This window comes from Drosophila persimilis, unplaced genomic scaffold, assembly GCF_003286085.1.
Source record: "Drosophila persimilis strain 14011-0111.01,24,50 unplaced genomic scaffold, DperRS2 tig00003933-arrow-pilon, whole genome shotgun sequence".
NCBI lineage: Eukaryota > Metazoa > Arthropoda > Insecta > Diptera > Drosophilidae > Drosophila > Drosophila persimilis.
Genome location: NW_020825706.1, coordinates 1,327,757 through 1,351,879, shown reverse-complemented (window position 1 = coordinate 1,351,879; position 24,123 = coordinate 1,327,757). Strand labels below are relative to the sequence as shown.

Below are 24,123 nucleotides of genomic sequence, written 5' to 3'. Positions count from 1 at the left end.
AAATGTCTATAAGTTAGACCTTAAGTTAAGATCTTTTAAGTTAGTTTTAAGCTCTTAATGGAATCTCCTTCTCCGGTTCCCGATTTGGTGGGGAAAATGGAAATTTAAGCCACCGCAAAAGCCAAAATGCAGACTGCAAAATGCCGGGGGGCTATAAAAATAGAGAGCAGAGCGCACATGCATACGGTACACTGTAAGAAAAAGTCAGGAAAGTCATGAAAACCACGAAAGAACTCGATCTGTAGAGGTAAATCATAAGAAAATTTAAACAAAAGCGAGACGTATAGCCACAACTTACACCCCTTCTCTCTCAGTGTACTTTTATGCTCATCGTATATGGGATTTTTCGAATATTCTGCTTTTAAAAGGGAAAGTTTCAAACCGGAACACACTTGTCTGTACTCTCTATTCGCTCAGTGTATAAATTCGCGGTTATTTGCACACACGTGCAATGAAAGAGCGAACGTAAAGGAAGCAGAAGAAGAAAGAGGAGGAGGAGGAGGAGGAGGAGGTGAATGGGAAGTGGAACGAAGAATGTTTTGTAGCGCGGAAACATTTCGATGCGCTTATCTTTTGGGAAGGGGCACGGGGCACGGTGGCACGGGGGCACGGCACTTGACTCGACAACAGAGGCACCCGTGAATCTGTAACGGCGGAAGAGGAAAAGGAGTAAGAAGAAAAATAAAAATAAATTGTTTACAGAGGGAACAGAACGGAACCGAAAGCGAGGCGGCGACCGCGCGACAAGTGCGCACTTTTGGACGCTGCATACTTTTAGGCGAGCGAGCCACTTTTGTCGTACCGTTAAATGCAATCAGCATAAATTATAGACCAGGCCGAAAGCGAACCAAGAGCGTGGAGCAGAAGGAAGGACGGGGAGGGGGTGGTGGTGGAGCACTACCGAAAGGTATGAAAGAAAAAGCCAAAGATATGGGCCAGGGGGCGGACACGAAGGTTGCCTGCCTGCTGCACACAGCTGACCCGAAAACACACATTTTCCAACAAACAAGCAGCGGAGAAGCAGAGAGGTAGATTGAGGGAGGAGGCAGCATGAACGACAAGCAGCTTTTCCTTTTTGGCAGCCACCACAAAACATCAAGAAGTTGGCCAAGCAGCCTGCACTTGGCCAATAACTGCGGGGGCCAAGGAGGGTCTGTCTCCATGGTTGCGCTCTTCTTCTGCTCTTCATGTTTTTTTTTTCGCCCCCTTCTTGTGTTTGAAAGATGCCGGGTACGATGTTGTCAAGTGCGAGATGCTGGGGCGAAATTTATTATCCTAATTAGAAAGTTTCTTGTTGGCACTTGCCGCTGCTGTTGCAGCCTCCCAGGCCCAAGACTTGGGGCATTCCCCCTGCTGTTGCTGCTGCTGCTGCTGCGACAAGAGTATTTTCTGTAGCGCCTACAAGTATGCAACATGCGGCGCTTGGTGATTTAAATTTTTTATTGCCTGCACATTAGCGCGCAAGTTTCTGGCAAGCATGTTGCACTTCCCCAACACTCCCCTCCCCCTCTCCAGCTGCTGTCATTTTCAATTTCCCAGCAAACTAGCATATAATAATTATTGATTTCAACTTTGGCCTCAGCCACAGTGCCACAGAGTGTGTGGCATGAAATTACGCGCTCACAAAAGTTGCGACTGCCTCTCTCCTCTCTCCCTTCTCCTTGATCTGTGGTGTGCAACCAGGCCGATAAGGTGGTCGGTCCATGGTGGTCCCACCTGGTGGCAAGTTGAGGGCCAAGAGCTTATGTCTTCTCAGCGTGTGTGTGTGTGTTTGTGGGGCAGTGTTGCAAAAACTTGTGTCCGCCTGAGTGTTGTAAATCAAAAGTCAGTGTTGCAGAATGATAATGCCACAAACAAAAACAAGAAGAAGGAAGAACAAGTAAATATCTTTTCAAGAAAGTGGAAACGGGAGCGGGTACAGAGAGTGTGTGTGCGTGTGGGTGTGAATGTCATTGGTTGCCACAGTCTGAGTGGGTGCATGGCAGCGCCTTTCCCTCCCAGGGGGAGGTGAGTGGGTGCACCTCAGTCTGAGTGGGAGTGGGAGTGGGTGCGTGGGTTGAGTGGTTTTCTCGGTGCGTCTGCACTCAGAGCTCAAGCCCGGAAAACCCACCACGCGCCGCCAACACGCGCCTCCGCAAAAACCCAACACTTTGTTGCCAATTCACAATGCACGCGGCGCGGTGGTCGGTGGCGGTGGCGGTGGCAGTGGCAGTGGCGGTGGTCGGTGGCCACCAGACGTCATGCGTTGGAATGCGCTTTCCAAAGCTTGGAAAATTCCCACACACAAAATTTCCATTAAACAAAGCGCAGGCGCTGCTTCCCTCTCACTCTATCTGTCTCTCTCCTTTACACCTCTTACATATTCCATGGTTTGGGGTGGCAGCAGCAGCCAACGACAGCAGCAGCAGCGGCAGCAGCAGCAGCGGCAGCAGCAGCAGCAGCTGATGTTCTGTAGGGAAGCGCGCGTAAAACCAGCCACAAATTTTTAGTTGAACTTGAGATTTTCTGCATGGGCCAATATGTTGTATATTGTTCTGCCAAGGAACTAGTTCGTTTTGGAGCTGTTACTAACGGAACTAGTTCTTTTATGGGGAAAGAAAATTTAAATTTAGACGAGTAATTGTAAAGATAAGGAAAAATATAACAAATAATGGGGGGAAAAGGTTGTGGTAGTACAAATGAAAAGTGGGGTAGTGATATGATCGATCTATAATCGTGGAATCCACTCTTTATTAGCGGCCACTCACATTAGATTTACAAGCTAAGACCGCTCCAGAGCCTTGTGGATCGGGGTGGATCGTGTGGATCGTGAGAGCAAGCGCGAGCCCACTCCCAGAGCTTTTACAGTGCTCTGTTACCGTGAGCACTGTCAACGGCGTGCGGTAACAGTCTGTTAACCTAGGCTGTTGGCAGCGCTGTTATACTGTTACAGCTCCTGCCCTCAACAATGCCTCTCATTATTTGCTGAAATAATTGTTTATATCTACGAAAATATGCTGTCTCTTATTTCCATTGAATTGTACTTCCATTTCTCGTTATTTCCCTTGTGAGGCCATGATCCAATACTAGTTGATTATTTGAAATTTTTCAATTTCTTAACTCTTTTCCTTGGCGATCTCATGGGCCTTCAACTAATTCCCTACTAGTGGCCGTTATATTTAATTTATAGCTATGCAGGTCACATAAAACACCTTCTACCTATGTTTATACGTTTCTGTAGGCTGCCATTACTTGCGTCACATTTGTCATTTGGCTGTCGGCTAACTGGACTCTAGACCGTAGAATTTCTCCACTTTTTACACTGCACTCCTTAGTTTGCTATCTGTTTGCCCCTTCTGCGTTGCCACCTGCCGCACGACGTCATTTCATTCAGTGCATTTCGGGGGTACTCTGTGCAGCGTCATGCTCTTTACTACGAAACAACAACAACAACGAGGGCAAGTTGCAACCCACCATGGAACCGACACGCGCGCGCCTACACTGCACCACACAGCAGGGGCTGGAGCACCACCCCCTTTACTGGAAAGCAAAGACAAACACGTTGCTTTTGGGCCTGTTTTGCCTTGAAGGTGGAAGGGAAAGGCAGCGCCAAAGCCAAACACAAACACAAATGGAGTCCAGGTCCAGTCTTTGGCCCACCCCCGCCACCAACCCGCTGACCCCAACGTGGGGCAGCAGCTGTCAATGTTATCGCTGCTGGCGTCGCAGTGGCCGCTGCAGTCGGCGCTGGCTGTGGCAGCAGCAGCAGCGGCAGCAGCAGCAGCGTGGCCACGCGCTTAACTTTATTTTTAGTTCGGGACTGGAAGCGCCATGGGAAAGTGCCCCTAACGGCGGCAACAACAGCCAAACAGCGTTGTAACATTGTTATTGGAAAATGTGTTGTAGGCTCCATCCAGCGGCAACAACAACAACAACAACAACAACAAACGAACCGAAACGAAACGAAGGAACGGCTGACTGAAAGACCGAGAGTAGGCGCAAGCAAGGGAAAGCTGAAAGCTGGCTGTAGGAAAAGCAGCGTAAAAGCAAAAATTCCATTGAGATTTTTGTATGAAATCGAAACGAAATTAGTTTTCGATGAACTTTAAAGGCGAGCAAAACACACAGGCCGCATCGGACGCGCTCACGCATGTGGCACGTGTGGCAGCACACACACACACTCACACACAGCAAATCAAAAACCAAAATACTACAAAATTACAACAGAATAAATGGCACAAAAATGCAAATAAATCTCCAGCAAAATAAAATTCAATTAAATAAAATGGAATAAAAGTGTGCAAAAAGTGAGTGAAAGAAATCGAAAGCGAAAGCAAAAGCAAGAAGAGAAAGTGAAAATGTGAAAAAGTGAAAAAGGGAATACCTTTCCTTTGCTATTTTTGTGAAATTGTGAAAGTCGTGCTAAAAATAACCTTGGTGTGGAATTTTCTTGTACAAGCAGCAGCAAATTCAGCCTGAAATGTCCTCCTGGCTGCTGGCTGGATTCGAAGCGGGAAAAGGAGTTGCTCCGTTCGAGTGTCGTGGCGTTGGGCCCCGGGAGAAATCTGTTTAACAAATTGCACTTAATTGGCCATGAGGCCAGGTCCGTGAATAATTGAGAGCTCTTGGCATTGAGCCGCAGACAAGGCTAATTGGCTGCAACAACAAATGAAATACAACAACAACAAAAACAAATCTGTCTACATACATGATAATCCAATGAAAAAGTGTTACTAATTTAAATCAAAAGTGTAAATCCAAGTTCAGGTAAACGCAACCTCGGGGCCGCTTTAAATCTGTTTAATTGAGCGAAAGAATTGGCAAGCAAATTTGCTGTCAAATCAGTCAATCGTCTGGCAATACACTGCGCAAATTGTGGCGCCCATTGGACGCTTTAGCATATGGCCAAGCCACTCAGAGAGAACCTCGGAAAAGCCACCCACATGCAGGGCCTTCCTGCACAAACACACCTACACGCAGACACACACACTCGAAGACTCCAAGACTCGAAGACTCGAAGGCACACACAGAAGAGCCCGAGGAAACGGAATATTATTATTGTTTTATTTTCCTAGAGGATGAAATGCTCGATTTGTTTACTGTACTGCCACGCAATCTTCTCTCACTCGAGGGTCTGTTTTCCCAGGGTTTCCACCTGAGCTTGTGTGTCTGAGTGTGGGTGTGTGTGTAGGTGTAGGCCTGCTGCTTACATGTCTCGCAATTTGTACAGCAAATTAGGCAACACTCCAGCCAAGAGCCAAATGTGAACAAAAAGAGGAAGAAAAGCGAGGAAAAGAAAAGAAAATTCGCAGAAATAAACCCCGAGAGATATTCAATCAAAAAAAGACTAAAGCCCAACTCAAAAATCAACCAAAATTTGAGCTAAATCAAAGCAAAAAGCCGTCTTTAAGGTGAGTGTCTGTCGGTTGCAGTTTAGTGAACGCTTCTCCAGATTGCACCCACAACAACAACAACAAAAACAACTACAACAACAACTGCCACACAGTCCATACACCAGCCACCCAAACACCCACACGAAAAACGCTTAGACAGCCAAAAAAGCGGAATATTTTAAATGCAAAATGCAAATAGATTAGCGCACAGAAAAAAAAGCTTATAGCGTACAAACAAAAAATGGTATTGTATGCCATGTCCATGCCAAAAAAATCCCAGCCTAAATCCCAGCAAAAACAATCAGAACAACGGCACAGCAGCAGCAGCCATAAGATCGGGAATAGGAATCTTTAAACCTTTAGGGAGGTTTTCATCGAAGGGAATTGGGGAGAGGTTGTAGCATTCTGTATATTGTAATCTGCAGTGTATTAATCCAAAAGGGAGAGGTATGATAAGAGGAAAGAGTAATCATCTAATTGTAGGGTTGAAAAAGGTACTAAAAGTGGCCTGAAAGGAACCTCTTATGGCTTTCCACTTATAGAAGAGGCGCACCTTGGTTATAGGTCCTATGCTTTGAACTAGAATGTAGATTAATTGCACTAGTTCGCTCCACTAGATTTAGAGGTGAATTATTTAGAATCCCTCTTTCAAACCAGCCTTCAATGCGAACCTCAAATGCAGTCTATCCAACTCCCTCTCTGTCTCTTCCAGTCGAAATCCCATACGATTAGCTACAAATTATTTGGAAATTAATTACATTTTCGATTAAACACAGCAAATCAATAGACCCCCGGGTGGGGTGTGGTGTGGTATAAAGAGCAATAAAAAACCCCAAAAAAAAAAGAACCCTACGGAATGGCAACCACAACATCAACGCGAAATGTGTCGCATATGGGCGCTGTGACCAGGCTGTGAATAAGTAAATATAGACCGCATTTGTGGGTGCTTACGGACATATCGTACGGTTTGGCTATACGGAAGTAACAGTATGTGTATGTCTGTGAGTGAGTGAGTGAGTGTTTGACTATTTTAAAATGTGACCAACTGTAGGCAAGGCGAGGCGTGAGGGAATTGGGAATGGGTAAGGGTAGGGGGGAATGGGAGGATGAATTTAATTAAAACGTTGACCAACACCAGTTGACATTGACGTTGATGTGGTGTGTGTGTGTTCTTGTGTTTCCCTGTTGCTGTTGCTGCTGCTGTTGTTGTTCGTTTGCATGTGCAACTGTGCGTATGAGTGACATTAATGCGAACATTGAGGCCTGGTAGGAGGCAAAGGCAAAGGACGCCAACGCATGTTGTGCGTGTGCGAGGGCCCCTCTCTCGCTCGCACTCTCTCTCTCGTGAGGGGTCCCTTCTCTGTCTCTTTAGGTGTTTGTTTGTGTGTCCCTCTCTAGTATGTGTGTGTGTGTCTGCTGCTGTGTGCGTGTGACTCTATGTTTGTTTTTGTGGTTGTTTGTGTGCTATTTATGCGCCTGCGTCTGTCTGTGTGGGTGGGTGTGCATGAGTGTGTGAGTGTGCGTTGGTTTAAAAATAGCACAAGCTACTGCTGCTCCCAGCTCCCGACTCCCTGCTCCCCTTTTGCTCCTTGTTCCTACTCCCACTGCCGATCCTTCTGCTGCTGCTGCTGCGGCTACGGCTGCTGCTGATGATGATGATGATTTTAGTGTCCTTTTGCCAGCCCAACGCCCATTACACCTACATTCCCATCCGCCCACCCACTCTCCTACGCCCTCTGCCCACCCCCCTCCCTTTGGGTGTCAGCCGAACTGGCTTGAATTTATGGCCAAAAATATAAAGCAGGAAGCAAGCACACACACACACACACACACACCCACACCAGTGTAAACTTTGTTTGATTTTTCGTCTGCGTTTTGTGTTGGTGTTTGTTGTAATTGTGTTTTGCGATTGCACAATGCACGATGATTGTGCAGAAAGTTTGCACAAACTCAACAGGAAAGGAAACACCAACAACAACAGCGATGCCAACAAAATCAACAACAGAAACACCAATTAAGCAAGTAGCAAACAAAACAACATTTAAAACATCTAACAACAGCAATGACTAAACCTACACCAACACCAATTACAACAACACCAACACCAACACGAAGCATAGGCGTCGGTACAACAACAACAACAACAGCAACAACAACAACAATAGAAAAGGTCGCCAAGGGACAGAAATGACCGTGTTTTTGTATACTTTATTGATTTTTGCTTTCTCCTTTTCTTAGTCTGCGCCCAGCCCCCAGCCCCCACCCCCCCTCTCGACACTTCCAACACATTGTCGCCTCTTTCTGCCCAGCGCCTCTCCTCTGTAGAGTCCCGCCTGCAATTGTGCGTGTGGTTTGCTGCCACTCGCTTCCCAAATAATTTACTTTACTTTTTTCTTTGTGTTCTTTGTTTTATTTTCTTACCTTCTTTTGTTTACATTGCTGTTTTGCTTTTGTTGTTGTTGCTGTTGTTATGTTTATATATGTATGTAATTTTTGTGTAGTTTCTTTTTTGTATTTTGTTTTGTTTGCTGTTTTGTTGTTGTTGGCCATTATGCGCACAATAAACGTTTTGTATCGTGACCAAAGTCAAATGAAAGTATGCCAGGGGTATGGCCCACAAACACAAGGGTATCTCTCTCTCTGTGTGTGTGTGTGTGTGTGTGAGAGTGTGTCGGAAAAACTAGTTCTTTTTCCCACCCAAGGCGATTGTCTGAGTGGAGGTTTCTCTTGCGTGAGTGTGTGCAAAAGTGAGAGCATTTGTTTTTAAAGAAATGCTGGAAAATGCGTTGCCTGCTTTCAGGGGCAGACAAAAATTAATACAAATTTTTGTTGAATTTGAAAATTGTATTGAATTTTTATATAAATATAAGAAAAAGCTTTTAGCTGCTTTCTCGGGCACTCCGAAGACAATCATTTAGTAAAATAGTTCCGCCGGAAGCAGTCCCTTAGTGAACTAGTTCCGTACACCAAAACCAACTCCTTGTCGTCGTAGTATTTGTACTATAAATATATATTATTAAGCTCAAAATTAGGCTAAATTTAGAACTAGTTCATTTATCTGTACTTCTATTAGTTCAAATCAAGAACTAGTTCATATAAGTATTAAAACATAAGTTTAAGTCTACTAAAGTCACTTTTACCCTCTCGTATCGTCACATTTTTGCTATTATTTTCATATGTGTGTTTCTCCACTCTTTCTCTCTCTCCCTTATCTCTCTCTCTCTCTCTCTCCCTTATCTCTCTCTGAACTGTCCCACAACCAACAAAAATCTTGCCCGCCACAAAAACTACTATACTATTTTACTATGCCAAAAAAAAAACCACCCTCCCCTTCTAAATGTAAAAAAATTTGAAATCAAAAACGAAAAAAAAAATTATACTAAAAACCACTCAAAACCAAATACATAGCAGGTAATTTTGGCGGCGTTCAAGGTGTCCAAAAAGTTCTCTCGCCCGGCGATCTACAGATTCATGCAAATGTAAGCAAAAATAAAAAACAAAAAAAAATACAAATGAAATTTGAATGTGTGTGTGTGTGTCTCTTGTATTTAATTTTCTTATAAGTTGTTTCAATGTCCACAAAACCGAAATTCAAGGAATGTACAATGTTTGTTTCCGTATACGTTGTTTACTTTCTTCAAGCACTGTCGTACCCACACACTTTCTCACCCCCTCGATACACACCCTAGAATTTTGTTGAACTTGCAAAACATTTGTTTTCCCTGATTATAATTATACAAATATAACGAGGATGATTTTGCTTCAGACTGTACTCTGCTCTGCTCTCTCAATCATCACTTTCTCTCGATTACTCTCCACACACACAATCTTTTGGCTGTGAACACGTTCTCTCTCAATTCCACCACACTATTTGTATTCGTTACGTTTTCTTTTTTCCTTTTACTTATTCTGTAAATGTGACTTTATTCAAAAATATGAAATTTCGAAAAAAAAAAAACAAAACAAAAAGAAATACTTGGTGAATAATTTGCATGGATATCGTAACGCTGTTTCCTGTTTCCTCCTTACTTCAACAAAATACAACCAGAAATGACACTGCTTCACACACACACACACATAACACTGTCCAAACAAGTCATACTAGGCCTGCCCCCTTGAGATCCGATCCCCCTTTGAATAACTCTTAATGCTCTTGCAACTTTTAGCCATCACAGATAAGTATTTGAACCCCAAAAGCCAGGCACGGCACCCCTGAGTAACTTTGAGCACACCCCAGACCAAGCAAAACCCTTGGCACTCTCGTAGCTCTTAATCGTAGGTCTACTTATGATATCCATATACTTAGCTTACTCATACATCTACATATCTCTCTATCTGAATACACTGAGAACATGCCCCCCGGGGGGTCTAAGTCTACGCTTCCCCCGTTTCCACCGTTTACGTATTTTTTATTTTTGCTTTATCAATCAGCAATCAATCAATTAACAATCATTATTTTTAAACATTTGTTAAACAATTCGAAAAGGACAACAAACTAATAAGCAGGCAAGCAGCGAAGTACCCACCCCCTCGAAATCGAGTCCCCGAATCCGTATCTCCCCCTCCCTTAGAGCAATCAAATCAAATCAAATCAATCCAACCCACCCCCACCACCCCCTTGTACATCTCTACATCATCATCTACTACCATTCTACAGGCGGCCGTCTACAGGTGCGCACCTCAGTGGATCCCTGGCGCCAGCAGCGGAGCCTCAACGAGCGCGATCTACTGAGCGTCAGTGCCGGCGGCACATCCAGTGACTACCGCCTGTTGGCGCACACCAGCCAGCGGCTGTACGCGTCGGCGGACCAGCGGGATCGCTACGAGCTGCAGCTGCAGCATCGCGAACGCCTGGAGCAGTATCCGTTGACCAGAACGGCACGACTGGACGTGCAGCAGCGCAACTCGTTGAATCGCACCAATCACGAGCGACAGTTCGGGGCCAGTGGCAGCGGTCCAGCTGTTGGGGTAGCCACTGGTGGTGCTGGCGCCTACCGACGTGCCCCGCCCTTGGCCGCAACCGGTGGCGGTGGCAGCAGCAGCAGTAGCACCAGCAGCAGCTACTATCCCCCCCACAACCACAACCACAGCCAGGGCCAGGGCCAGGGCCAGTCCAAGCCACAGATTGTGATCGGTTCGGGAGCCTATGATCGAGGTGGCAACATGTCGGCTGACCAGGGCGGCGGCAGCTCGAGGGGCAGCCTGAGCAGGGAGCGTGCCCTGTTGGGAGCCAAAGGCTTAGGCGGTGGCGGTGGCAGCAGCTCCGTGAGCTCCACGGAGGCGGCCTACTGGGATGAGCCTGCCGGGGGCAGCACCTCCTCCTCATCGGCGGCCCAGGACTCGCGCCGCTTCACCGAGCGCAGAATAAAGAAGACAGTGCGCTTCGATGCCCACGAGGATGAGGCCTCCATCATGGCCGGAACTGGGATGATGGGCAGCGGATCGCTGCCGCCGGTGACCACGATCCTGCCATCGACAGCGGTGGATGTGGGTTCGGCCACGCTACTGACCAGCGGAAAGATGGGAATGGGCCAGGGACAGGGACCACCGCCCATGGAAGGGGCCAGTGCTGGGGACTGGGCTCGATGGGAGGCCGAACGACAGGGCAGCCAGGACTCGGCCACGAAGGACTCGGGTATCGATACGAGCAGCACCTTCACCAGCAGCGAGGACTCGAACCGCGGCGACGGCCCCAAGGTACAGCCCGAACGAAGACGAAGCTCCAAAAGGGGGAAGAACCAGAACCACAACCTGAACCCCCTCTCCGAATTGCATTGTGTCTGTGTAGAGTCTCTCTGAGTGGTGTACTCTCTCTCTTCCCGAATCTCCTTCTGTCAGTCTGTGTGTGGCCCACCGATGAACCGAACCGAACGATCCAGCAACTTTCTCGTTAACTTTCTCTCTCTCTCTGTTTGTTGTTCTTGTCATGTCCCCATCGCATTGTAGAGAACACGCCTTAGACCAACACCCTAGCCCCCCAAAACCCATTTTTGGTTTGTAATCTCTCTCTCTCTCTCTCTCTGCGCTCGTCTCTGTTCTACTACTCTTGACAATTTTCAGCCATTCCAATATCCACAGAAACAGAAAAAAGATCCAACAACAAAATACAACAATTCTTGCATGTATATTTTGTGTATTTCTTGCATGGAACTCAATCACACAGCAAAAGCCAGAATCCTATCTTGCACGTAACTCTTTTTGCATGATCCTCTAAATGTTGTACCTGTTGACCAACACTGTTTTTTACTCTATCGCTACACAACACTCCCCCGAAACTCTTGAAACGTGTGTGTTCTCAACCGAAAAAAAAGTATACTTAGGAACAAAACCAAACAAAACATGAATGATACTCGTAAATGTCCAACCGAATCTATCTATCTATATCTATACAATCTATCCTACATCTATGAGCTATGCCAAACTATCCGTAATTCAAAAGTAGAAAATGTTTCTAGAATTTAAGAACAAAACAACAACAAAAAACGGGAATGTATGTAAAACGAAAACCAAAAAAACAACTACAAACAAAGAAACCTGTACAAAATGTTGCTTTCTAATTGCTGTTATTCGTTTTCTTGCGTTTGTCAAATTCTATGTGTAAGATTAACCATTAACCTCTAGAGTGTAAGTCTCTATATATCTCTCTCTCTCTCTGTCTCTCTAAGAACTCTGTGTATGGTGCAATAATCAATAACTAAATCAATAATCATTTATATACTACTACTATTCCTGCATACGATGGCGTCCACAAAAAACCAACACCCCATCCACGATATCCACCGATTACACACGATCTATCGATTACAACAACAACAACAACAACCAAAATCTATGCAAAATTGCCATTGCACGATCTATCATCCGTAACCAAATATAATCACTGTCCAACCAACCACCAACCACCATCCACCAAACCACCAAACCACCACCCAACCACCCACTGTATCCACATGTATCAATCGATATATAGAATCCGGTGAATTGGCAAACATCCGCGGATAATACTCGCTTGATTGGGCACATGATATTACGTAAATACTATGATGGGGAAGATATATTAGGCTTAAAGGTCAACGGCGGCCAGCCCATCGGAGGAGTAGGAAGAGGAATAGGAGGTGGACCATTGGGAGTAGGAGTAGGAGGAGGTCCATGCGGTGCTATTGTGGAGAAGGTGAAACGCGGATCGGTGGCCGATCTAGAAGGCCGTATACGACCAGGTAACATTTGCCATCCAACATCCTAGCCATTCTACTCACTCATTGAACATTCTCTCTCTCTCTCTGTTCTCTCTCTCTCTCTCTCTGTATCTCTCTCTGTCTCTGTATGCGTTCATCGATCATACACATCACCATCACACACATCAACAATCGAATGTCATCGATGCAGGCGACGAGATCATCGAGTGGAATGGCCGGAATCTGCACAACAAGAGCGCAGATGAGGTCTACGACATTATCGACGAGAGCCGCCTGGATGCCCAGGTGGAACTGATTGTCAGTCGTCCGATCAGTGGTAGTGGCGGCAGCAGCCAGAACGTCAGTCCCAGCAGTGCCTGCTCCACCAACACCAACAGCAGCAGCCTTCCGCCGCGCCGCTCTACGGCCAATTTTCCGCACAGCGGCCTGGCCACTAGCATGGCTGGCAGTGCGGTGGTCAGCAGCGGCGGACGATATCTACAGCGCAAAGGTACTATATAGTCTATAAGGAGAGCTGTTCTCTATTGTGTGTGTGTGTGTGTGTGTGTGTGTGTTTGGGTGTGTCTGAAAAAGAGAAAGTCTTTGATTAGCATACACTAGACCCTTGGGTTTGGGTCTCCTTTTGAGGGTATACAAATATACATTTCATTAACACCTACTACAGTCAGGAAAATACATATAAAGCGGCATTGATTGTCTTTAGCCTCAAATAAATACCAGACTAACGATACAAGCACCCGACTGAAACAGTAACCGCAACAGTTTTTGATCGAATCTAAACCAATATTCAACACACCAGCCTAACCATCTTTCTACCTCTATTTCCTCTTCGATGTGTAGCCCCAGCGGTTGAGGCCATTGAAATCCATCGTGATAAGCCCAGTGTTTTGATAACCTCACCCGGTTCGCCGGATATCCACGTAACAGCTGCATCGGGAGCGGGCAACGGGGCACGGAGTCAACGTGGCGGCGCCTCGCAGCATATACAGCGCCTGGGACCAAGCCACAGCACTCACAGCCACAGCAGCAGTGGGAGTGGCAGCGTCAGCGGCAGCAGCACCACCAGCAGCGTCCACGCAGCGTCCGGCAGTCTTCAGGGCGCCTCCGTTCCCGCCGCCGCGTCGACGAATTCTTCCTCCGCCCCGGGCGGAGGTCTGCACGGCACAACGACGGCGGGCCACCATCACCACCATCATTGCCACCAGCCATTGCCGTCCGTACATTTGCATGGCACCCACGGGGGCCTGGGGATGGGCAGTGGGGCGGGAACGACGACGCAACCGATACCGATCGAGGGGCGGCTGCAGCTGAAGCTCGGCTACGATCAGAACACACTCCAGCTGATCGTGACATTGGTGTGTGCCACAGGCCTGTCCCTGCGCCAGAGCGGAGCAGGCCGCAATCCCTATGCAAAAGTGAGTAAAAGATTAGAGATCCTAGAGGTGTGATCTTATGGTGTCGTCCTCGTTTTCAGGTGTTCCTTCTGCCCGATCGCAGCCACAAGTCCAAGCGGCGGACAAAGACAGTGGGCACCACCTGCGAACCGCGCTGGGCGCAGACCTTTCTCTATTCGGGTCTGCGACGCTGTGATCTTAATGGACGGCTGCTTGAGGTAGGTACTAGATGGGGGTCCCCATGGATTCGTATTGATCTTTGGTATACCTCCTCTACCCTAAAGGTGACGCTGTGGGACTATGTGCGCTATGGGGCCAACGATTTCATCGGCGAGGTGGTCATCGATCTGGCCCATCACATACTGGACGACGAGGCCGAATGGTATCAACTGCAGCCGCATCAGGACACCTCCTATCTCGTATGTCTTGGCCAGGCCAGGTTTCCGTGCTTACGTTTCGTTTTTCTCATTTTCCGTTCGTTTTTCGGTTCCATTCCGTTACGTTCTTGAGTGTGGTGTTGGTAAACGTAACAAAAAAAAAAGAAAACTAAACCCCCAGCCCCCTGCACCAAGGGAAATAATAGTTTTTTAGGCTTCAGGCCTGAGATGAAAGTTTGATGCGAGTGAAAAACTTAACACAAAAGAGAAATGTTTTTTGACTTTAGTTTTGTTGAACAATTTTTTGATTTTCGTTAAACTAGATGTAAATGTCCTTCCCGCCCCCGCCCGAAAACCCCGCTCTGCAGCAGCTGTGTACCCGGTTTGAACTAAATTATTAACTCTCAGCATTTGCCATTATCTTTTCTTTTGTTGTGCACCCTACCGCCTACACCACTGCCCCCTGAAAACAACCATCAAAAAATCACCAACAAAAAAACAACAACAACGTACCTACACTAAAACTACAACTACAACAACAACAACCACCACACGTGCGCTCTCTCTCTCTCGTTTCGTTCCGTCGTTCCATTTTGAACCGAACGAACATTTCGACGCAAAATGTATGACAACGACCAACAACTGCCCAACCACCCACATATTGTACCTCCCACCACCCACAACCACCGATGTACGATGTACGATGTACAGTTACGTGACGAGGGCAGCGATGTGGACGGCCTGATACTGACACCGACAGATCATTTATCACCGCCGAGCACCATGTCGCGTCTGAGCGACTCGGACACGACGTCCGACTGTGACATCGATGGAATGACGCCGGTGGCCAGCATCTCCTCGATGGGAAGCTCGGCCAGTCCGCCGCCCATGTTAGAGGTAACAGCCAACAACAACAACAACAAACAGCAATAACAACAACAACAAACAGCTACAACAATACACTGAAAAACCAAAAAATTAAATCAAATTTATTATTTCATAAATGTATGTATATAGTACACACACACACACATACACGCGAAAAAAGAAGAAAGAATGAAAAAAAAGAAGATGAGGAACAGCCAACAACAATAACAGCAACAACAACAAGAGCAGCAATGACAGCAGAACCAGAGTGAGGACATCTCTCACGGATACAACAAATACACTATTCTCACACACACACACACACACAGTCAATGGCAGCAGCTACCACTTTTAGTGGCACTTGACCACCCTGCTGCCACACAGATATACGAACTTCCTCTCACTCACACACGCATTCGAGACAGTTGGCTCTGTTTTTGTTCTGTATTTCGTTCTGCGACAGCCAAAAAAAAAATAGCGACCAAGTAGAACAATTTTGGATACTCTTATTTACTCTTGCTGGAGGGTATACATTCATAGAAGAAAGATATATCTTTGGATAAGATTTAATGGAATTCCAAGCAAGGCTTGAAATCCACAGATTCTGTAGAGAATGTAGGAATTTTAGATAAATATCGTGATCATTTGGGCTTCAAATATTAGCTCCTATAAACTATCATTACAGATAATATAAATATGTAGATGAGTAACGGCCATAGATGTGTTTGGTACACGAATTTTTCAGGGTTGGATTTTGAATGTGGCTTCAGGGTCTAATATAGTAATAATTCTAATCTGTTATAAGTCTGACCAGAAATGATCAAACTTCGTTATTAAAAAACACGTATAATAGAATTTGAGATAGGGTTTAAGCAGATTACTCTTTCCCATAACGAAAAGTAATGCAATAAATTCATAAAGAATTCATTGAGTCTTCAACAACAAACTCCAAGCAGAAGAGTATCCAAATATCGAGTGTGGTGTGCGTAAACTTTTTGTGTTTTCAATTGTGTGCTTTAGTTAAGTTTCGCTAGTTTATTATTATCTCTCTCTATGTGTGTGTGTGCCGCTTTTTTTCCTAACTGTATCTCACATATCACACATGCCACGAGCAGCAGCAGCATTCAGAGCATCAGATTCAGACACTCAGCCTCAGACTCTTGAGTGAGGCCGGGAAACGCACAGCAAAATGCCAAAAGACACAAAGGAGACAGAGGCAACTGCTCTATCAAAGGATACCATGCTCCATTGCTGTTCCAGTTCCTGTTCCTGTCAGTTATCAGTTTCGCATGCCACTGCCACTGCAATGCTACACAGACACAAATACAGACTCAAAGACACATACATACATACATAACTGGTTCATGGTCAGGGACAGAGAATCAGAAACAGAAACAGAAACAGACAAAAAAAGCAAACCAGAGACAGACCGTGTTTATGGCATACACTATCCAACGATTGTACAAAGTAATGTTTTTTGGTTTTATTGTATGTTTGTTTTGATTTGGTTTCAGTTCGTTCCGAGTTTTATTCAAACTAATTGGTGTCGTTCGTTTGGTTGTGTGCGTGTGTTAAATTTTTCTCTCTATCTCTCTCTCTCTCTACTATTCTAAGCTCTAACTAACACCTATACTAAAACGAAAACAAGTTTTGACCACGCGTCTTTTCAGCTAAACGATAAACGATAATACATAAATGTTTCATTTAAGATGATGAAAGTCTAAGTCTAGTCTAAGAATGTTTTAAGCTAAGTTAATGCCGTGTAAACTTCCAAACTTGAGAACACATACTGCCCAGAGCGATATCTCTCTCTCTCTCTCTATAAAGACTCTATATACTATTTCTCCAATCGAACTCCAAACTGCCGCTATTGCATGCCCATGTAGAGTACCGCTTTTGCCTATCCATCACTTGTCACCCAATCGAAAACAAACCCACATACGAGTATTTCCTTATGGCCTTCCTTGTGGCTTTCACCTTTTGTAGCTTTAAGTGTGTAGCGTTGATATGTGTTGATTTGATCCAGCAAAAACCACCAGAGATTAAACCCAGAGACACACTCCCAGATGACACCCACACAAACACAATGTAATATATGGTCCTGCCACTCACACACACACACATATATGTATACCCCACACGGATACCATTGCTATTCCATTTTGATCCATATGTAAATTTCTTTATTATTCTACTCCTTCTTTTTTCTCTCTCGATCTCTCTATATATCTCACGATAACCCATAACCCAACCAATCACCCGAACTACAACCTTTCGTCCCCATCCAAACCCATCCGTATCCGTTTCCGTATCCGTTTCCGTATCCGTTCAACCATGATCCGATCCAGCTCGATCTAAACGAGCGTCGATCCAGACGCGACATGTCACCGCAGGGCCGCAAACGGGTGGCCGGAATGGTGGCCCGTGATTATCGCACTGTATCTGGCATTGGACAAAGTTATCATAATCAGGTTTGCACCTCCTAAGCTAAATTAACGAAAAACCACAGAAAACAGAACAGACAACAAAACACTTCAAGCTAGAAGAGGATTCACAGCGCATACCCTACGCTGCACACCAAGCGATCAGAATAGAACAGATCAGATCAGATCAGATCAGTCGAATCATCAAACATATATATCTATATAACAGTAGTAGCTATCTATAGAGCCAGAACCACACCGTCAACAATAGCTGCACTTTTCAATAACGAACTTTTGCTAATCTTTAACTCGAAACTAATTTACTAATCAACCAACTAATCAAATATCTAACAACCATTCTGCACCTTCATCAATCAGATCAGCCATTCTATTGTTGAAGATTGAAGAGGTGCGGCTTCTTTCTCTCTCAATGTATTTTGATTGATCAACTTTTGTGCCTATCTCTCTATCGCTCTCTAATCGTAATTCAGTATCTACGTATATCCATTATGTATATCCAATATCAATGTTCCAGTAGAAGTTGCAGTAACCAACAAATACACTATCCACCATACACTGTATACCACTCGGACACCCCACTAAACCACTCCACCACCGAACCACTCACATGCCTAGTATGTAAGGGGAATCGTGGCAGGGATATGATATGATATGATGTGTCCCTTTGGGGGCATGGCATTCTTTCTGGGGGCTACCTTCATTGGAGCCGCACTAAACTTGACTCTACTTGACTCTAGGCATCTGCCACGGGCTATTATCGACGCGGCGGCGGCGGCGTTGGAGTCGGCGGAGGTAATGGTGTCGGCGGTTCCTGCATTGGACCCGGTGGCATGAGCCTCAGTCATCGCAGTCATTCGGCGGCACCCAACGACAGCTACCACAGCGGAGGCGGCGGCGGAGTGGGAGGAGTTCCCTCGGGTGGTCCAGGCTACGGCTATAGGAGCACCAGTCCACGCAGAGGCTCACTGTCGCCACCGGACGATCGGTACATAGACTATCCAGTGCTTCCAGTACACGGCTCACCCAACGCGCCCTCCATCTATCCGGGTTCGGGTCCGAGTTCGGGCGTTGCAGCCACATCGGCCACACAGCAGCAGAGATTCCAGTCGCGCTCGGCCACAGCCACGCCCACAGGATCGCCAAAGAAGAGGCAACTGCCACAGGTAAGACCACCAGACACACATGCGCTTTTATCGAATTCCTCATCTGAATATCGACTTTCCCTTTAGGTGCCTCAGACATCGCGTAGCGCCATGCTGCGGGACAGGCTCGGCCAGGACTTTGACGAGCGTCTGGCCTCGGGCAGCCGCTTTGGGAGGCATCGTACACGACAGCCGCATCATCAGGCCACCTACCGGAGCACCGGGATGGGCGGCTGGGAGCGCCACTACACAGGGCTGTCCGACAGCGACCTGCACTCCATGGACGCGAGGATGCGGCCGCGGCACTCGCTGTCGCCGGACAAGGACTTTATGGGCGAGTTCGGTGACTCCGATATGGAGTCGGTGGTCAGTGTGACGTCCAGCGCCTTCTCCACGCAGTCGGAGCGGCCGCGCACCTCGCGGGGACTCAGGTGAGTGGCACCAGCATAGCGTCCGCGTCGTTGTAGCCAACAAACAATAAAAAAAAACAGCTTAAGCCAAGCCTAAGCAACGCTGCCAAAATTATGCTGAAATTCCGCTCCGGGCCACACATCCACGAATTGGCCGATTCTCTCTGTTTCTGTTTATTCATTTTGTGGAGTAGAAGAAGCTACATGCAAAATCCAAAATTTCCCCTCAATTAGGCTCTGAATTAGTCGATTAGAAACAGCGCGCTTACCGCCCGAAACCGATTTCGAATCTGTAGACACACAAAAACCACACAGATACACAAAAACAACAAACAAAACTGAAAAACACTGAAACAAAAGCAAGGCAACAAAAAAAACATAAAGTTTCTTTTCTGCATTTACTTTTTGCGTTTACCAAAAAAAAAAAAAAAACCAAACCGACAAATCCAAAAAAAATATCGAATAAAATGCAACTCGTTCTCAACGCTCTCGCCGCTCTCTCTCGCGCGCTCTCGCCACTCTCTTTTGTGTTTGAAATGCTTCTCAACACACGCTTATACACGCCACCAACCACTCACCAACACTCACCACAAAACACCACAAAATACACCACACACACACTCACACACCACATAACACACTCTGACCACGGACGTCGATCGTTCCAATTGTATTCCATGTAATTTGATCATCAAATAACAACAAATAAAACATTCCATCGAACCCACCACCAACCAATGTTATCCACCACACGCCGAGTGCTGTATTCCACCCACTAACCACCACCTACCCCCACTCACCATTTGGTCATTTCAAATGGCAAAATGAAATGTAAAACACTCTTTGCATGACACCACCCCGATATAAACCACACCCGATAAAAACACCACCCGTTACCGATACCACCCGTTACCGTTACACGATAAATAACCGATAGCTTCCCCCGCAACTGGCGCAATCTCTTTGGCGTACGCAACAGCTTCTTGGGAGGTGCCACAGGCACTGCTGGCCCCGTAACTGGACTCCGGATGATGCATCCCTTGGATGCAGCCAGCCAACGTGCCAACACCATCGAGGTGGACGACTGCGACTATCTGTCGCACATGGCAGGTGGCGGCACACAACAGCAGCTCCTGCTGCTGGAGCAGCTCGAGCAACTGCAACATTTGGCGGCCATGGCGGCCGCCGATTCCCCACCCATTTCGGCGGGACTCGGCCACGGAGTTGGAATGGGATGTGGGATGGGGATGGGAGCACCGCAACGTGTCCTGGTGACAGACGCGAATAGCGGCGAACTGGTGGAGCAGTTCTTTGTGGAGCCTGCGACAGCCGCTGAGGAGTCATCGGTCATCGATCCGCTCGATCCACTCGAACCACTCGATCCTCATGTGCATCTGCATCCGCATTCTGTCTACTATTCGCCTCATTTGTCCACCAACCACCCGTCATTTCTGACGCCCAACGACATGTTTCAACGACGGCCCAACGGACAGACACCAACCGCCTCCCCCTCCGCCACAGCCTTTGCTCATGCCTATCCGCTGCCGCTGCCGCTGCCCAGCTTTGAGCAATTCAAGCGCATTACCACGCCCGTCATGAATCTCTTCCGCAGCTCCTCGCCCATTCCCAATGTCCACGCCCACGCCCATGACCACGCCCACACGGTATCCTCCTCGCCCAGCTCGTACGTGGGCTATGTGCGGGACCATCTGGACAAGAGCTGCAGCCACTGCCAGAACGGCAGCCAGCCGGTGGTGCTCTCCACGAATACGGCCCTGGCAATGCCCGGACTGACAATCGGAGCCTGTACGGATCCTTGCTGCGTGGTGGACGCGCATCCGCATCCGCAGCACCAACCGATCGCGTACCCGTACAGTGCGGAGCAACTGCTTCGCCGCCCCTCGCTCTCCGCCTCCATGTACCAGCCGAGCAGCTCGGAGCCCTCGCTGCCCACCATGGACCCGGCAATGTGCGGCGAGTGCGTCGACCAGCACTTCCTGGGCGGCCTCACCGGCCCCCAGGTGAACCTCGGCGCCGTGCCCACCTATCACGTGCACACGCCCACCCCGACCGCCCATCGGCGGGCCAAGGCGCAGCTGGCGGCGCCTCCGTCGCTGCCCACCCAGTCCGTGCTGCGTCTGTCGCGCCAGCTGAGCGAGGACGCCCTGGTCTCCTCCATGCCCATCTCTGAGTCGACGGCCAAGGCACAGCCCACCTCGATCCTGAAAAAGCCTAAGCTCGAGCGCCGGCGCATGTTCCACGAGGGCCAGTCGCGGTCCCTGGACTACGACGACCTGCACAACAAGAGCTGGGGCCGCCGGCGCATTCGCTACGAGGATGAGGTGGCCCAACACGAGGCGGCCGCCTATCCCTATCCCCATTCCTACCCCTATCCCCATTCCTCGTCGTCTCCGGCGGAGGGACAGCTGCCCATGTCGCGGCGCTACGGGTCCGAGACGAACATCCGGCAGTCGTACATGGGCGCCAATGTGGATGTCCACAATCCGCTGAGTCACTCGCATTTCCTCGTCACCGACGACAAGATCGTGACCATCACCTACGACTCGGACGTGGGCTGGACCCGGCGCGGCGTTGCCCCATCACTCTTTCGCGGGCCGCACCGGCAGCAGAGAGGAGCCATGTCGCTGGATCTGCAGCGGACCAATCAGCAGAAGCTCTACGGCCCGGCAGCGCCGTATCTGAAGCGTCGGCGGAATTTGCCACATCCGCCTAGTGCACAGAATGCGCACAACTTCTCGCCCATGGAGGCACGGGACGGTGGATCGACGGGGATGGACTATACACTGCCGCAGCATGGTGGCGAGCAGCGGGGCAGCGGTAACATCGGAATCGGAGTCGGAAACGGTAGCGGGGGCGGGGGCGGTGGTCCACACAACACCAACAATATTAACAGTTACAGTAACAGTACCACACTCAACCAATCACACCACCAGAATCACACCACAATCACCAACCACCACAATAGCCAACAACAACAAGCGAGTAGTGTTAGTGTTAGTCAAAGTCACAACAAAAAAGGGAAAGAAGGCATCAACGCTATCGGCGGAACGATGGCATCATCGGAGCAACAGACGAAATCTAGTAGTGGGAGCGGTGGTGCAACATCTGCTGCCGCCGCTGCTGGCAATGTCGTCCTCGGTGGTAATAATGCTAATAATGCTTCTTCTTCCTCTTTTGCAAATCCCCCACAACAACATCATGGTGTCGCCAATCAACCAATTACAACAAATGCATCACCCAACACCAACACCAATACGAACACCAACATTAACAACTATAACAATTACATGAACAATAACAACAACAACAACAACCGTGCCCAATCATCATCAACAACACCACACCAACAACAACAAAACACCAATTCAACAACACCAATGAACACAACAACGAATGACGTTAACAACTTGACTCATGACGCAACAAATCCCACACAACAACAACAACAAAATACATGCACAAATCTCATCAACAATACAACAACAACAATCACAACTTCAACAACAACAACAAACACATCGTCGAATGCAACGAATGCGGCGACAACAACGACGACAACGACAACAACTTCAACAACAACAACTGCAACAAATGCTACAACAACTGCCACAAATCCAACAACGAATACAAATACAAATAATACGAACGATACAAACGCAACAACAACGAACGCAAATGCCGATGCGGATGCGGACGCGGATGCTCCGCTCGATGCCATCGACTGGGATGCTATCGATGCCATGTTGGATGACGACTTCAGCGAGTACGACAAGGACAAGAACGGCCCTGAGGGCGGTGCCAAATCCACAGAAGGTGGCACCGGGGGAGAAGATAAAGCTGGTAGAATTTTTTAACCATTCTAAGAAATGAAATATCCCATAGCTAATGGGCCATTTCTCTCTCTGCAGATGGAAGCCAATCGGATACCGCTAATGATCGGAAGAAAGGCGGCACCGTGGACCAGGAACGCTCGCCAAAGGGCGGCAGCGGCATGGGCAAGAAATCCAATTCCACCTCCCAGCTGTCCGCAACAGGTAGGACAATTTTGAATCCATTTTTTCGTGTTTGCGCTCGTTTACAGTTCTCTCGTTCTGTTGCCTTGTGTTTCGTAATCGATATTCAGACAATCAGACAGACAATCAATCTGTCAGACAGTCAGTCAGTCAATCAATCAGTTATTCGGTAGTCAATGCATTGTAGGCTCAAACCGGAGTTTGTATCCGGCTGATGCTGCATTCCATCGCCGTATCTTTGGTTTTACACACATTCTTAGATCCATTTATTTGTCTTTTTGCTTTCCTTACTAACCGTATAAACATATATAACCATTGAAGCTAACCCATTGCTATACTAACCAATATCGTAACTACTAAAAAATACTGAAAAACAAAAAACAATTAAATAACATATGAAATATATGTATGTATATGCCGTACTCGAAGGTCGTAAAAGACGTATGGGCTTTGGAAAGAAGGGTAAGAACTCGTTCACGGTGCATCGCAGCGAAGAGGTGCTGCCCGGTGATATCACGCGCGAGCTGCGCGGTGGCGGTGGCGTTGGCGTCGGTGGTGCCGCTGGTGGTGCCAGCGGTACGGCCGGAGGCGTTGGCGGTGGCCTCTCGCGTGGCTCGTCCTCGGAGGCGGACCCCATTGAGCAGTTTTTCGGCGATGGCGCCGGTGGGGAAAGGTGCGCACAAGTCCAATTTACTCTATCTCTACTCTATCTACCTTCTAACTCTTTCTGATTCTATACTACTATACAACTATCAGTTCTATTTTCGGTTCACTTTTAATTTTTGGTGACTTTCTTATGGTTTTGAGTTGCCTTTTTTTGTAAAGAGGAAAAGAAGAACAAGAAAATGGAAGGAAAATCAATGAACAACTAAAAACTAACGATTAAA

The 24,123-nt window shown here is 47.4% G+C and overlaps 1 protein-coding gene across 9 annotated transcripts in view; it reads left to right on the top strand.

The window, feature by feature from the left end:
* Nucleotides 1–24,123, top strand: part of LOC6594251 (regulating synaptic membrane exocytosis protein 2) — a 37,880-nt gene that overhangs the window by 4,402 nt on the left and 9,355 nt on the right. For 2 of the 9 annotated variants that reach the window (XM_026994477.1, XM_026994476.1), the window contains exons 6-19: nt 10,030–11,069; nt 12,343–12,589; nt 12,759–13,058; nt 13,409–13,983; nt 14,043–14,180; nt 14,247–14,381; nt 15,051–15,236; nt 17,555–17,677; nt 18,388–18,813; nt 18,880–19,223; nt 20,140–22,441; nt 22,517–23,063; nt 23,132–23,257; nt 23,666–23,909. In XM_026994477.1, coding sequence (XP_026850278.1) covers nt 10,030–11,069; nt 12,343–12,589; nt 12,759–13,058; nt 13,409–13,983; nt 14,043–14,180; nt 14,247–14,381; nt 15,051–15,236; nt 17,555–17,677; nt 18,388–18,813; nt 18,880–19,223; nt 20,140–22,441; nt 22,517–23,063; nt 23,132–23,257; nt 23,666–23,909 — 6,733 coding nt within the window. Of the gene's footprint in view, nt 1–8,783; nt 8,852–10,029; nt 11,070–12,342; nt 12,590–12,758; nt 13,059–13,408; nt 13,984–14,042; nt 14,181–14,246; nt 14,382–15,050; nt 15,237–17,554; nt 17,678–18,387; nt 18,814–18,879; nt 19,224–20,139; nt 22,442–22,516; nt 23,064–23,131; nt 23,258–23,665; nt 23,910–24,123 lie in introns of all 9 variants that reach the window. The other 7 variants (XM_026994478.1, XM_026994469.1, XM_026994471.1 and 4 more) reach the window with 7 other exon arrangements.